Here is a 14,539-nt window from a genome sequence, read left to right on the forward strand (position 1 = left end):
ATTCTAATTTTATCTCCCTCTGTTAGTTGTATGACCTTAACCCATTTTCTTAATATTTCTAGGCCTCAGTTCAATGTATTGAATACATTCACTGTATATTCATCATTTTCCATGCAATTATAACATTTTTTTGATATTCTGTATTGTGTATTACTTGTGGCAAAGTTATCTGTTATGATGCTATAGTTCTGAAATTTGAATTTTAACGTATAGCATGTTTCTTGATTTTGCATATTTAAATTATTTGTGTATTTTTACAAGTAGATATAATTTATTCTGCCTGATCCCACTCACCTCCCACATTTTATAGATGGAGAAACAAGGCCATTTTTGGATAAATGACATAGTGGCCACTTATATAGTAAGGGGAGGAGCTATATCTGTAACCTAAGTACTGCTTGCGAAAGTCAAGACTTTTACTCATACTTTACATTAGCTGTCCTTTGTGTGTGAATTTTCTAGTTTTTCTGTATCACATAATGTATTTCTGGATTACTTTCCCTTATCATCAAGGGAACATACTTGTTCATGTGGAATAGTAATTTTAATATTGGCTTAAGTAAAAAAAAAAGATATATGAAGGAGAAAAGAATGTCATCAGAGACAGAGAAGGATGATATTTCTATTCTTTGTCTTTGCTTTTCTCACTTAGTATTAGTAATTAGTATTTGATTATGTTGTATTCTTTCCAAGTAAACCTTAGCAGACAACATAGAAACACATTAGTTTTCATGTTTGTTACTGTTGACCTTTGTATCCCTGAGCTCTACAATGCTTCCATAAACATTATAATTTCTAGGCTAAAGTTCTTGGAATCAGAGCTGGAAGGAATGAATGTTAGAGGCAGTGTGGGTTTTTCTTTTGAATTACTGGTTTTCCCACTGCCCCCAACATATAATTTAAGGCCTTCCTACTGTAAATTAAACCCAGTTCTTCCTATTTTGTACATTTTATTGAGAGTCCTTGTTTCTCCACACTAATTAATCCACAAATTAACAGCAGCAATTTGTACCTGAAATACATTATTTCATATTGGCAAATTTGTCTTCAAGTAACCAGATCTGGTTACAATAGAAAATGTACTCTATTGGTGATTTCCTGGGTTATTTATAATATAGATTAGAAAGTTATTATCATCAAATGTTAGAAAAAGTTATTTTGATAGATAGTATAGAGACATATCAGTTTTTTCTTTAAAATATGGAAGACTCATCGTGTCAAGTATTTCTACTACAAATGAGAATCCCTTAATTATCTTCTGAATAGCAATTGGCTAACCTTCCTCCATATGAAGATGATTTGCATTTATTTTGAAGTTTCTTGTAGTTTCCTAACAAGTATTTAGTTGTGATTTAAATATAGGGAATTTTGCTATTGAGGCAAAGAAATTTGATTATTGAACTTCCCAATTAATTTAATTTTGTTTAGTACTCTTAGAGAACTTCTTGAAAGACATTTCATATTAATCATAAATGTATTGATAGCTATAAGAAAAAAATGCAAATTAAATATAGAAGTGAAATCAATACTTTTAGAATTTCAGTTTCCCCCAGAATTTACATATATTAATTTAAAAAGCTGTAAAATATTGAAATTATTTAAATTGTATTATTATTATTTAATTTGATCTTTTTTTGCTCCTGGGAAATGGAATTATTTTTCCTGTGGTCCTATCACATTTACATTAGAATGTTAAAACATTTCATGGGTGGATCTGGTGGGGATTGAACCCATGGCTTCATACATGCCAAGCATGAACTCTACCATTGAGCTATTCCCCTACAGCATTTGCTTTTTTTTCAAATACTGGATATAAGAAAAATTGCTAGTGTATGTTTAAGACTTTAGGGATTATATTGCAGACATCAATCAGTATAATATTTCATGCCAAGTAACAAAGTATAATTAACATATTCATTTGTTGATACCTCTGAATAATATATGAAGTTTACACCAATAGAAATAAAAAAACCAATAATACTGAATTAGTATTCTAATACTGTATACCCTTCTAATTTAGATATTATAGAAAGTACCTGAAATTTAATTTGTTCTTAATGAAACTGGATAAAAAATTTTGATTTAATTCATACTATTTATGCATAAGAAAGATGAATGACTATTTATTGATTATATTTATGATTTGGTAAAACTGATAGGCATGTACTTGATCACATATAGTTATATTTCACAATTATATTTTCACACTAGAAATCTGAGCTCAACCAGTTCATTTGTTTATATTGCTAAATAAGACATAAAACTCAAATCAAATAAAACTTTATAAGAAAATTCAAATTTAAAAATAAATTTAATAAAACATTTAATAAAATAAATACATTAAAAAACTTAAAATATAGTATTTAGTTAGGATCTTATTGTTTGCCAAAGGCAGTTTTATAAACATACAGATTACCCTTTTCTGATATAGATATTAGTGGTAATACTATACAGTATAAGTGATCAGTAAGTAAATCAGTTTTTTAAATTGGCAATTTTTACTACATCATATATTCCTGATAAAGAATAATAATTTCATGTCACATATATTATTAAAAATATCAATAAAATTTGAGCCAAAGAACAAATGAAATTCTGAATGGTTTGAATCAGAGTAAAAGGAAATAGAGTTGATGATTCCATAAGTTTTTTTCTCTTTACCCTTTGAAAGTTGTATTATTCTGTTTTGCATTATTATAGTGAAGTTCTCGAGGCTGGGTAACTTTATAAAGAAAATAGGTTTATTTAGCTTTTAATTCTAGTCCAGAGTCAGGTCTTGCATCTGGTGATGACTGTCTTGTTGGGAGAGACCCAGGGTGGTATGGGGTACCACCACATGGCAACAGACAGGATGTAGTTGTATGGGTCTGTGTCTCTCTTCTGGTGTTATTTCATAAAGCCACCAGGATTCAATTATGGAGATTCTACTACCCTGATGGTCTTATCTAACCTTAACCACTTTCCAAAGGCTCCATCTCTAACTACCATAGTTATATTAGGTTTCCACCTTAATGCCTCAGAGGGAATTAAATTTCAACAATGAGCCCTGTGGGGACATGCTCAAACTTTACCTAAACACAACAAAAGTAAATACTGTATGGAAGTTTCAAAATTTTTATTTTATTTTCTTAGACAATAAGAAATTCTGACAGTTGTCTTTAACAATAATTTGGGGAAGTCTGTATTGTGGTAGGAAAAATTCTCCCTTTTAGATCCATGTATATTTAGTTTGATTAGTTTCCTTGAGCACTGTTTGACCTTTTAAATGCTGAAATATTTCTATTTAAAAAAATTACTAGAATTGTTCAACATTGCAATAACCTGCCATAGTAATAGCTTTTGGTTGTATTTAATTTTACAGTCTCATTTTTCTCATTTAATTATCATAACCGTTTGAGACTGGCAACAAGATATAATCTCTAAATTTTATATTAGCAATAGCTGAAGGAGAGAGAGAGATTATTTGCTCGCAGTAACCAAGTAGTAGAAAGTTGGGACTTCAAGCCAGATCCTCTGGGTTTTAGCTGCTTTTGATATTCATAAGTGTTGATTGAATCATCATTACTGCACTATAGGTATTTATTTATCTCAGAATGGGAGACCTTATATAACAACTCTTGTGTGGAAGAGAAATGAGAAGAACCACGTGAATTGGATGGTCTTCAAGTTTCCTTCTGGTTTTCAGATTCTCTTTTTTTTTAAAGTGATTTTCTATAAGCATTTTTCACTTCTGAAGGATTTTATTTTTACTTGAGACAAGTACTAATAGTTACATAGTGTTTTACTATTTATCAAGTGACTTGGGTAATTTAATATTCTTACTAGTCTTGAATAGTAGATATTCTACAATATCTTATACAGAAAAGAAAAAGTGAGACTAAATAAGTTTTTCAACATTAGGTAGTTTACATAGCTGGGACTCAAATCTAAGCCTTCTAAGTTTAGAGTCTATAAAATAATACAGGGTTTTAAGAAAACCATGCTAAGATAAAGTTTATTTCTTAATTCTCAAAAATCTTAATATTAGAAAAATAGACTCCTTGAAACCTTCTAAATATTTCTAGTAACATATTCACTGTTCCTTTATTATGATTTCATACATATAGCATCTAAGTCTAATGTTTAGGCCAGATTATTTGGATAGTGTTTTTACCATTTGCTAGTACTTTGTATTTTATCATATGATTTTTTTCTTTGGAGCTTTTATTCAAACTTCCTTCAACTTTTCTGATTTGTATCTTGTAGAGTCTGTATGAAAAAATTAAATTTAGTTTTTTTACATTTACTTTCTCCATTGGTGATTTGTTATATCAGAAATAACTTTAGTATACAATGTAATTGTATATTATGTCTTTCTATATTTATATGTGTGTGTCTAAGATTTTGCTTAGTGAATTTTTAGAATTTGCTTCTTAAATGCATTCAAACAAAAATACAGTATATGTTTAGGATTACTGCTGTTGAATGTTTTACACAAAGTTCAATGTAAGGTATACTAATAATTATCAATCAATTCTTCATGAAATTGAGTATTTATTTCAAGATTTTTAAAGAACCAGGTGGGGATTGAGTACAAAATCCTATAGTTGATTATATTGTGTGTTGAAATTACAGCAGTGGTGGAACTGATCTCTCAAATGAATTTTCCTCTAGAAATCATTTCTTGTGCTTAGAGAAGAAAGGGGAATACTAAAGTGGGAACATCACACATTCAAAGTATGTTGTATGCCATGACTGAAAATTTATTAATTTTTTAAACCAGAGCTTGTACTGTATCTAATTTGTTGGGCCTTTTACCTACTTGTCTCTCTCTTTTTTTAAAATTTTTGTCTTAAATCACTTATTACAGTTCTCTGTAGCATGATATATAAGTTCCCTTAATGTATCTCGGTATTATGGTAACTGTTTTTGTGTGCTAAATCTCAAATATGGGATATCTGGAAAGATCTTTTAAAAATAATGGAAGGAAGTATCATTTTAAAAATTTTACTTAACTCATTTGGTTAATGAGATAGGATATATTATGCCCAAATTCTGTTAAGTAGTTTCCTTGGGGTAGGGGACTTAGCTCAGTGATAGAGCACTTATCTAGCATGCACAAGGCCCTGGTTTGATCCCCAGCACTGAAAAATACTAAAACATAGTTTAATTGTGTGCACCACATATGTGGCAATGATTGTTTTCTAGGTAAGTAAAATAGCATGTTGAATAGGCAAACTCTTAAACTCAACATTATGTTTTAGCATGGTGATCAATATACTTTCATTAATATACTTTATTATACTTTCATTAATTATCTAATAATTATTCAATAAACTTTCTTTAATTATCTAATAAAATCTGTGTTGTTCAGCAGTATTTTCTTTTGTGCTCTTATTGTTATTTTTGTTCCTTCTTAGGGACATAGTTCTCAAACTACTTCAGTATGAGGCATCAACAAATGTGGCAGACAACAAAGGTTATTTTCCTATTCATCTGGCTGCCTGGAAAGGAGATGTGGAAATTGTGAAGATTCTTATTCATCATGGACCATCACATTCCAGAGTCAATGAACAGGTGCACTTGTCATATGTTTGCTCATGCTGTAATTTACTCTAGAGTTTTGCAAAGGCAGTCATATTGAAAAATTGATATTTTTATCTTTACTCAGCCAAAACTTTACATTGCTGCATTTCCTACAAGAGAAATTTGAAAAATTCTTTGGCATTTGGATGCATAGGCATTAAGTTGGGCATTTATGAATATATTTTGTTAACAAGAATATCCCACATAAAGGAAGTAGTTGCCTGCCTTATATAATCATCCATTTTATAGCTGTTGAATATTTAAAGATAGATCAGCATTCACATATGTAATGAGAATTAGAGTGTTCCTTAATAAAATCTTAAATGCTGAAACAATGATGATAGCTATCATTTGCATAGTGCTTTACCATTTACATAACATTTTCATAGTTAAGTACAGTATTTGAAAATCAAAATGCAAAATTCAGTGTATACAGTTGCTAGTCACATATTAAGTTAGGAATTTTCTGTATACACACACACACACACACACACACACACACACAAACACACACATATGCCTAGAGTAAGTTGAGCAGAATACCACAAAGCAGCAGTATGATTCTGACAAGTAAAATCATTATTTGTGAGAGAATACTATCTATACACATAGTGTACATTTTTTAAAAGTAATACCATTCTAAGTATTAAAATAGCTAATACCACAGATTTCAGAAAGTGAAATATGGTCTCCTAATACCGTATGATAACAAACATCTTGAGCTTTGCATGCCCCCTACTGTTCCTGTTTTGTAAAACTATATTTGAAAACCAGTATGTAGTCTAACAATTGAATTACAACGATGGCATTAAGCTGAAGGTTGGCAGCTGTCCAACATCAATGCAAGTAGGTTACTCTAGGGCAGGCACATCTAATAAAGTACAATTAACATTTTGTTCAAATGGATATAGACTTTTCAGACCTTTAACTGAAATTCTTACTAAAAAATAAAAATATAATACTAGCTATAAACAGTAAAGAGAAGAAAAATTATATTTTCTCAACCAAATGCAGTGTTGAAAGGACTAATCAGGAAAAAAACTACAGATATGGCTATCTTAATCATCATATCATGCCAAAAGGAATTTATGAGAATTCTATTCCTGAGAAAACCAAAAGTTAGATCATTTCTGGGATGAGCCATCTGGTGGTTATTCTTAAAATTGTCTGAATGACGCAGAGCAAACTTAAAATAATAAAATGGAATAACAATCAAAGGTTAAATAAGAGGATGTTAGTTAAAAAACAACAACAAGATGTTTAAAATCACATTAAATAAAAAAGCACATATTATTCATTTACATTTGAAGGTTGAAAATTTAAACAACATTTGGTAACTATTGGTATGTTTTAACGAGAAATACTTGTTTTGGGCAGGTAATATTGAATAGATCAATTCAATCATAACATTTATTTTTAAGGAGATTAGAATTCAAAGTTATTTTTTTAACTTCTATTCCTATATGTTAACTTCTATTCCTATATGTTGTAGACACTGTTGGCAACAAATTCAAATTTTTTGAGTTTTTTTTTTTTGTGTGTGTGTATGTGTGTATGTCTATAATGCTGATATAGTTCTCCCACTCCATGCTGTTTCTCCTAAAAGTTTCTGGTGTGGAATTTTATTTTTATAAGTAACTTGATTTTAGCTTTATTCCTTTTTTTCCCCTTCTGAATGGTATAGTAATGTTCTAGCTAATTATAAACCTTTTTGAATTTAAGCAACAGAAGGAAGGAATGAGAATGCCAATCAACATTTATAAGCCAAGCATGGTTCTAAGCACTTTATCTGCAAAGTGTAATTTAATTAATTCTCACAAGAATCTTTTGGAGTGGTATTATGATTCCCATTTTATAGATGAGCAATCAGGCTTAGTAAAGATAAATAACTTGTTTAAGACCTCCTATTACTGAGTGACCAAAACTGAGACTTAAACTCTGGACAGAGTCCAGAACTCCAGGGCCTTCCACAATAGCACATTGATGTTGTCATCCTAAATCCTATTAGTTATGGAGTGTTTACTATATGCCAAGCATTGTGCAAAATACTTCATCCATATTACCCTCCTGATGAGGTAAGAATTAATTATTATTCCTACTCTATATATGGAGATAGAATCTTAAAGAGATGGAGTAACTTACCCATAGTATCTTAGATGCTAAGAAATGAAGTCAGTATTTTCATTTTGTTTTCTTGTACCAGGGATTGAACCCAGGGGTGCTTAACCACTGAGCCACATCCCCAGACCTTCTTACGTTTTTATTTTGAGACAGGATCTCCTTAAGTTGTTTAGGGCCTTGCTAAGATGCTGAGACTAGCTTGAATTTACAATCCTCTGCCTCAGCCTACATAGTTCATGGGATTATGGGCATGGGCCACCACACCTGCCTACAGTCAGTATTTTTTTTTTTAAATTTTTTTGGTAGTTTTAGATGGACACAATGCCTTTATTTTATTTGTTTATTTTTATGTGGGGCTGAGGATTGAACCCAGTGCCTTGTGCATGCTAGGCAAGCGCTCTGCCACTGAGCTACAGTCAGTATTTTAACACAGCTTTTCTGATTCAAAGTCCAAACTCTTAACCAGTAATGTATTATGATACTGAAATTACTAATGATAGGGGTTCATTCTGATTTCTGGGATTTATCTTTGGTTTCTAATCCAGTAGATTCCTTTACCATGGGGGATACATTCTTAGACCCTAGTGATTGCTTGAAACCATAATACCAAACTGTTTTTTTTTTTCTCTAGCATGCCCTACAGCATTGCCACATAGTACCAGAATTCATCTGTCCTTTCATATTTTATATCTGGGTGTCTTCTTTGCAACACTTACTAAGTAAATAGGGCTTCTTGAACACAAGCTTTGTATTACCATGACAGTTAATCTGATGATTGAGATGTCTGCTAGGTGAGGCCAGGTAGCAGATAGAATATAGATACAATGTATAAAGGGATGATGATTCACTTCTTGGGAGGGATGGGGCAGAATGGCTCAAGATTTTACCACAATACTCAGAAAAGAGTGCAATTATAAACTTATGAATTATTTATTTCTGCAATTTTCTTTGTAAAGTTTTCAAATGCTGGTTGACTGCAAGTAACTGAAACTGCAGATGACAATCATGGATGGGGTAGGGGACCACTGTACAGCTTCCTTTAAAAATGGTTCTATCTCACATTTTAATATTTATAGTTTACAAAGCATTCCTTATGTTATATCTTTTGGTTAATAAACCACACAGCAAATTTCATAGAGAAGGTAATATTTTTATTGTATACAAATAAGATAGTTAGGTTTGGATAGATCAAGTGATTTATTATTGCTAATGAGTGACATATTAGCATTTCAATGTAGGTCCTGTTCACCCTTCTGTTCTGCATTAGAATTACTGGTTAATTTAGAGGAACATAATTTTGAATAAAGTGGGCTCTTCCCTGATTGTATCACATCCTTCCTATCTTTTGTCAATTGATTTCTAATATCATTGCTTTCTTCTTATGTTATACATGTCTGTGTACATTCCTCTTAATACTCCTTTCACTTTTGCTTTTCCTTTTGTATTCCTTTATTTTGACATTGGGGCAAAAGCTAGAGGATTCTTATTTCAAAACTACATTACTTTTGGCATTTATTGAAACCTGAACTCAAATTGTGTTAGATTTTGGACATGGGTAAGCAAGATCTTTTGGTAAATAGCTTTTTTCAGCCAGTTTGATTCTGCTACTCAGTGTCTGAAAGTGTCATAATTTTTCAGTGAACATCCAATTCATTATAAAAAATTCAAAACCTGTTAAGAATATTCTCTGTAGATATACTAGCAATTATTAATCAGTGCTTCATCACAGCTTATTTATTTCAAATTAGATGGTTTTTAAAAGACCACTAGTGAGTGTAGACATAAGTATTGTACAATCATTCCTTTGTAAAGATACCATAGTTATGGTCACTACTTATGTAGCAACCCAAGTATGTGTTGATCATGGATAAAAATCTATGAACATTTTCTCCTGAATAAGTCTTAAATGATTGAATAATTTCTCTCGAGATTTGAACAGTGTTAATTGGTGTTATTAGAAAAATTTTCAGTTTTGCTCTTCTGTTTTCCTAGGCTAAGGCCTCTGGAAAAGTAGAAATCTTTCAGAATTCTTACTTCATAAAAGGTCTTTCTGGAGCTGGAGTTGTCACTCAGTGGTAGAGTACTTGCTTAGCACATGCAAGGCACTGGGTTTGATTCTCAGCACTATATAAAAAAGTAAATAAAATAAAGGTATTTTGTTCATCCAAAACTAAAAAAAATTATCTTTCTCTGTTCTCAAAGAGGTAATGTAATTGGTAAAATGAGATTCAACCTCTTTCAGACCAAGGGGAAATTGGATTGGTCAGGAGGCATATATCTGTTTTATATTTTTATGTTATAAAGTAATTAGCTTTATTTTCTTATCAGATTTACAAAACTTAGCTAGATTAAAACAAATCAAGGAGTTTAAACTTGTATGTTGTTGGTCTCTGTGAGGAAGTATATTATTATAATAACACATTCAAACCAATGTAAGAATGATTCCCCACAAATGCTAGAAGAAAGATCTTCACCGGATTCCCATCTATCAGATCTTAGCTTTTCATTCACTATCTCTAGGGAGCTGTTTTTTTCCCTTGTGGATTTAACTTTCAAATGCCCTCTTTAGATACTAGAAACAGAGTAGTAAGAAGCCTTTCTTAGTATTTCTGCCACCTCCCCGTACCACTCTTCTTAAGTTTTCAAATCTTCCCTCTAAACTCTCAATTTACTTTCTGTATTCTTCTATCATCCAGAACAAGCCTGAGTAACTTTCTGGAACAATAAGTTGTGTTTTGTTTGAACCTTCACTGTTCTTTCATTTTGATAGTAACAGCTGTCTAAACAGGCACTTCCTACTAAGTTGGTATTTTTTGAGACAAAATCTGTAGAAATTTTGCTTTCAAATCACTAAATTCTAGCACCACTTCTTCTATGATATCATAGCAACATATAAACCAGCAGTATGGAATAGTGGAAAGAGCATGGGTTTTTGGATTTTGACAGATGGAAGTGCCCAAAGATCTCAATTCTGACTTTGTCTTGTAAACTTTTTGAATTTTAGTTTCCTCATTCATGCAATAGAGTTATTAATACCGGTCTTGTAAGATTGCTGTAAGAGTTAAGTGAGACAATATACAATAGTTTCTAGACACTTAGCAAATGGGAGTGGTGACAGTTGTTAATGAGGAAGGTGGTGTGTGTGATGTTTAAAAGCTCTATTAGGTCTGGGCTACTTGATTCAAGCCTCTTTCCATCACTAAATGGATGTATAAACAATGTCCCATTATTCAATGACTCAGTACCTTATTTTCTTCATTTTTAACATGAGAATAACGGTAATAGCAGTGTCTATTTCATAATAAGTATTAAGTGACTAAACATGAAATGCAACTGTTTCTGGTACCTAGTGTTAGCTATAATGTTGGCTCTGATGAAGGCAGCTGCTCTTTCTGTCATGATCCTAAATAGGATCATTCATTTTTGTGATTACAGTTTCTTGTTCATATTTCTCCCGAATGACCAACCCTTCCACCTTTGGACATACCCAGACCCCTTCTACTATGTTATCTGCCCAAATTGTCTGAAGGGTTGATCTGCCTTGCATGTGGGTTTGGTATTTTTATCTTGTCTTGCTAAATTTCTAGGAAAATCTCATTGATAGCAACCGAGACATTTATAAGCTGCACAGTAGTACTGTGATACTCCTGATAACCTGACTGGGCGTGGGTCTAGATCTACCTCTTTTCTGTAATTACGTTTCAGAAAGATAATATATTTTAGGGCCAGAGTGTCTTCATTCCTTTTTAATAAAAGGCAGTGATTTGTAATGTGGAAAATAAAATAAAACTTATTTTGGGAAACATTTCTATAAATCTTTCATAATCAAGAATTTACCATCTTAACTGTGTTTTGGAAAACCAGTCTATTACACATGTGTTATAATTGTTATATTAATCTCTTTTAACAAATGTCAAGGATGTGTGATGCATGGTGTAGAGAACAATGGCTATCTGGGCCCAGCAGGGCCAAGCTACTGACCAACATGGCTAAATCATTTATCATTCTTGGAAATTACAAGACGTGATGCAGGGAAAGGTTTGATGTTTTTGTATTAAAGTGATATAAAAACATTTTTATGTAACAAATTATGCATACTTTTGTTAAATATAAAATTCAGTTATATTTACTTAGTAAAATAGGTTAATCTAGGGCTGAGGATGTAGCTTAGTGGTATAATGCTTGCCTAGCATGCACATCAGTAAATCAATCAATCAGTAAGACTAGTCTTAAATATATATTTTCAAAATATCTTAGGTTTTAAATTGTGTGTTTAGATCTTAATAACAAATTGGATTTTTGGAAATGTGTCTTTTGTATCTTTGCTCCAACCAGAACAATGAAAATGAAACTGCCCTACACTGTGCAGCTCAGTATGGACACTCAGAAGTAGTTGCTGTCCTCCTAGAAGAGCTCACTGACCCTACGATTAGGAACAGCAAGCTTGAAACACCACTGGACCTGGCAGCACTCTATGGACGACTTAGAGTAGTCAAAATGATCATCAGTGCACACCCTAATTTAATGAGCTGCAACACTCGAAAGCACACACCGCTTCATCTTGCTGCTCGCAATGGTCACAAAGCAGTTGTACAGGTGCTGTTGGAAGCAGGAATGGATGTGAGCTGTCAAGTGAGTCTTCTTTTGGCTGTGCTTTAAAGGTGATGCTGCACCACATGCTTTTGGGAAATATTACGATATAAAGCATAGTCTCTAATCTCATGCTAATTGGAGAGCTGTAAATGTGAAAATTTATTACTGGATAGCAGTTGTTTATAGTATAATTAGTAATTGTTTCCTTTCTTTACTGTATAGCATATTAAAAATTCAGTCAAAGTGCAATTAATGAAAAAAAATTGTACTTTTGACATTTTTGAGTACACACTTTTGTTTAGCATGTTGACATACTTAGAATTGAATTGAATTGAATTGCGTTCTTACCACTATCCTGTGACATTGGAGATCTATTAATTTCCAGTTAAGAGATTAGGAATCAGAGTCAAAAATTTTAGACTCTTGCCTGAGGACACATAGCTGAAAAACCAGGATCTTTTTTCTTTTGTTTTTGGTACTAGTGATTGAACCCAGGAGTGCTTTACCATGAGACAAGACCTTAGCCTTTTAAATATTTTTATTTTGAAGCAGAGTCTTACTAAGTTGCTTAGGGCCTTGCTAAGTTGTTGAGGTTGGCTTTGAACTCACAATCCTCCTGCAGCCTTCTGAGCTGCTGGGATTATAGGCAACCACCACTATACCTGGCTAAAACTAGAATTTGAATTTAGACTTGCTGATTAAAGCTCAGCCTTCTTTCAAATATAATTTACTATTTATACATAAACAACAAAGGCAGGATTACTATGCCTATGGAGAGCCGGAAAAGAAAATAATTAAAGAAATGTGATTTGGGTTGAGCTTTGAAGGAAAAATAATGTTTAGATAGGTTTTCTGTCTTCACTAGGAAAGGGCAGCCTAATTTTATTATCTATCTTATGTTAGCCCCAGTGTCAAGGTTAGTCAGTTATTCTTTCTTTCTCTGTCTTTTCCTTCCCACTTTCCTTCTTTCTTTCTAACACTTTTTGCTTTTATGATAGCTTCTTGGCTTCCAAGTTTGTGGAAATATTCTAAGTTTCCAAAGACCATTTTGTTTCCTGTCAGTTGGCCTTCTCCTCTGAATATTACAAGTTATTGCTGCATTATGTACTATCCCAAATGTAATGTTTTAACACATTAACAATATATAGCTCATAATTCTGGGCTTGGCAATTTAGTTAACCTCAACTGTGTATCTCTGGATTCTCTTATGTATATTGGCTGGATTCTCTTATGTGTGCTGGATCCTTTGTGAGTCGGGTAAGTACCTCTATTCAGAGGTTGACTGGATATTGTCTGGGTGAACTTACCTTACATCTATTAAGATCCCTTAGGTCAGCTTTGTATCATTTACATGACAGTCATGTAGTTCTGAGAGAGAGAGAGAGAACACCATTGTACAAGGTTTCTTGAGGCCTAGACTTGGACCGAGCGTACCATCACTTCTGCCACATTTGAGTGGCAAAAGCAAGTCTTAAAGGCCATTCCAATTCAAGAAGTATAAAAATAAACTTTACCTTTATATTAGAAGAGGGTGTGAATTGTAAAAAGGGTATGAATTCCTACAAGGAATACATGTGGCTAGTTTTGTAAGCACTCCACATACTCAGGTGAACTTAATGCTGTGTTGTGGGTTTAGTTTTCCAAGGAACTTTTTAGCAGTTGAATCCTGTGTCTCCAGAGTTTTCTTTACTGAATTTCTGGAAATATTAGACCTTCAATTTAAAGTTTAAGGCTGCCATCCTAGGTCAGTTTTCTTTGGAGAATTGTCTCCATTATTTAGTTATTTGATATTTGTGATATCTTTTCTCTATTTGTTATTCAACTTCAGCAGCCTTGCAAGTAAGCACAACAATTTCCCTAGCCCTCATATTAAGGAAACAAAAAAGCCTTTCTTCAAAGCAGTATTGAAATTAGATACATGATTTCTTTTGTAGGTGACTCACAAAGGTACTTTCTTAATGGTTGTTCAATAATAAAAGCAAATGTTTATTGTCTAAGTATTATATTTTCTAGTATGGACTTACTGCTTTCATAATACTTTTGGGATATTTCTAAACTTGAATGCACAGATAGCTATATAACCAAAGATTTTCATTATGACTGAGTCAGTAAGCCTTCAGTCTATGGCCAAGATCTTTTCATGTTTTGAACTAGATGACATGATCAGAAGGAAAAAGTTTAAATTTGATTTTATAAATGTATATGGCTCATCTTTTTTCATTTAAAACATTATGTTTTGTGTTTTGGAGAATTAAAGTTA

At 32.3% G+C, this 14,539-nt stretch overlaps 1 protein-coding gene across 8 annotated transcripts in view; it reads left to right on the top strand.

Moving 5' to 3' along the window:
* Anks1b (ankyrin repeat and sterile alpha motif domain containing 1B) overlaps window positions 1–14,539 on the top strand; it is a 1,051,626-nt gene that overhangs the window by 170,041 nt on the left and 867,046 nt on the right. For all 8 annotated transcript variants that reach the window (XR_013440373.1, XM_021724502.3, XM_040279646.2 and 5 more), the window contains exons 3-4: window positions 5,400–5,556; window positions 12,022–12,318. Coding sequence is in view for 7 of the 8 variants with exons in the window: in XM_021724502.3 (XP_021580177.1) it covers window positions 5,400–5,556; window positions 12,022–12,318 (454 nt within the window). In the remaining variant the exon portion in view is untranslated. The remainder of the gene's footprint in view (window positions 1–5,399; window positions 5,557–12,021; window positions 12,319–14,539) is intronic.

Source organism: Ictidomys tridecemlineatus, chromosome 6 (assembly GCF_052094955.1).
Source record: "Ictidomys tridecemlineatus isolate mIctTri1 chromosome 6, mIctTri1.hap1, whole genome shotgun sequence".
Classification (NCBI taxonomy): domain Eukaryota; kingdom Metazoa; phylum Chordata; class Mammalia; order Rodentia; family Sciuridae; genus Ictidomys; species Ictidomys tridecemlineatus.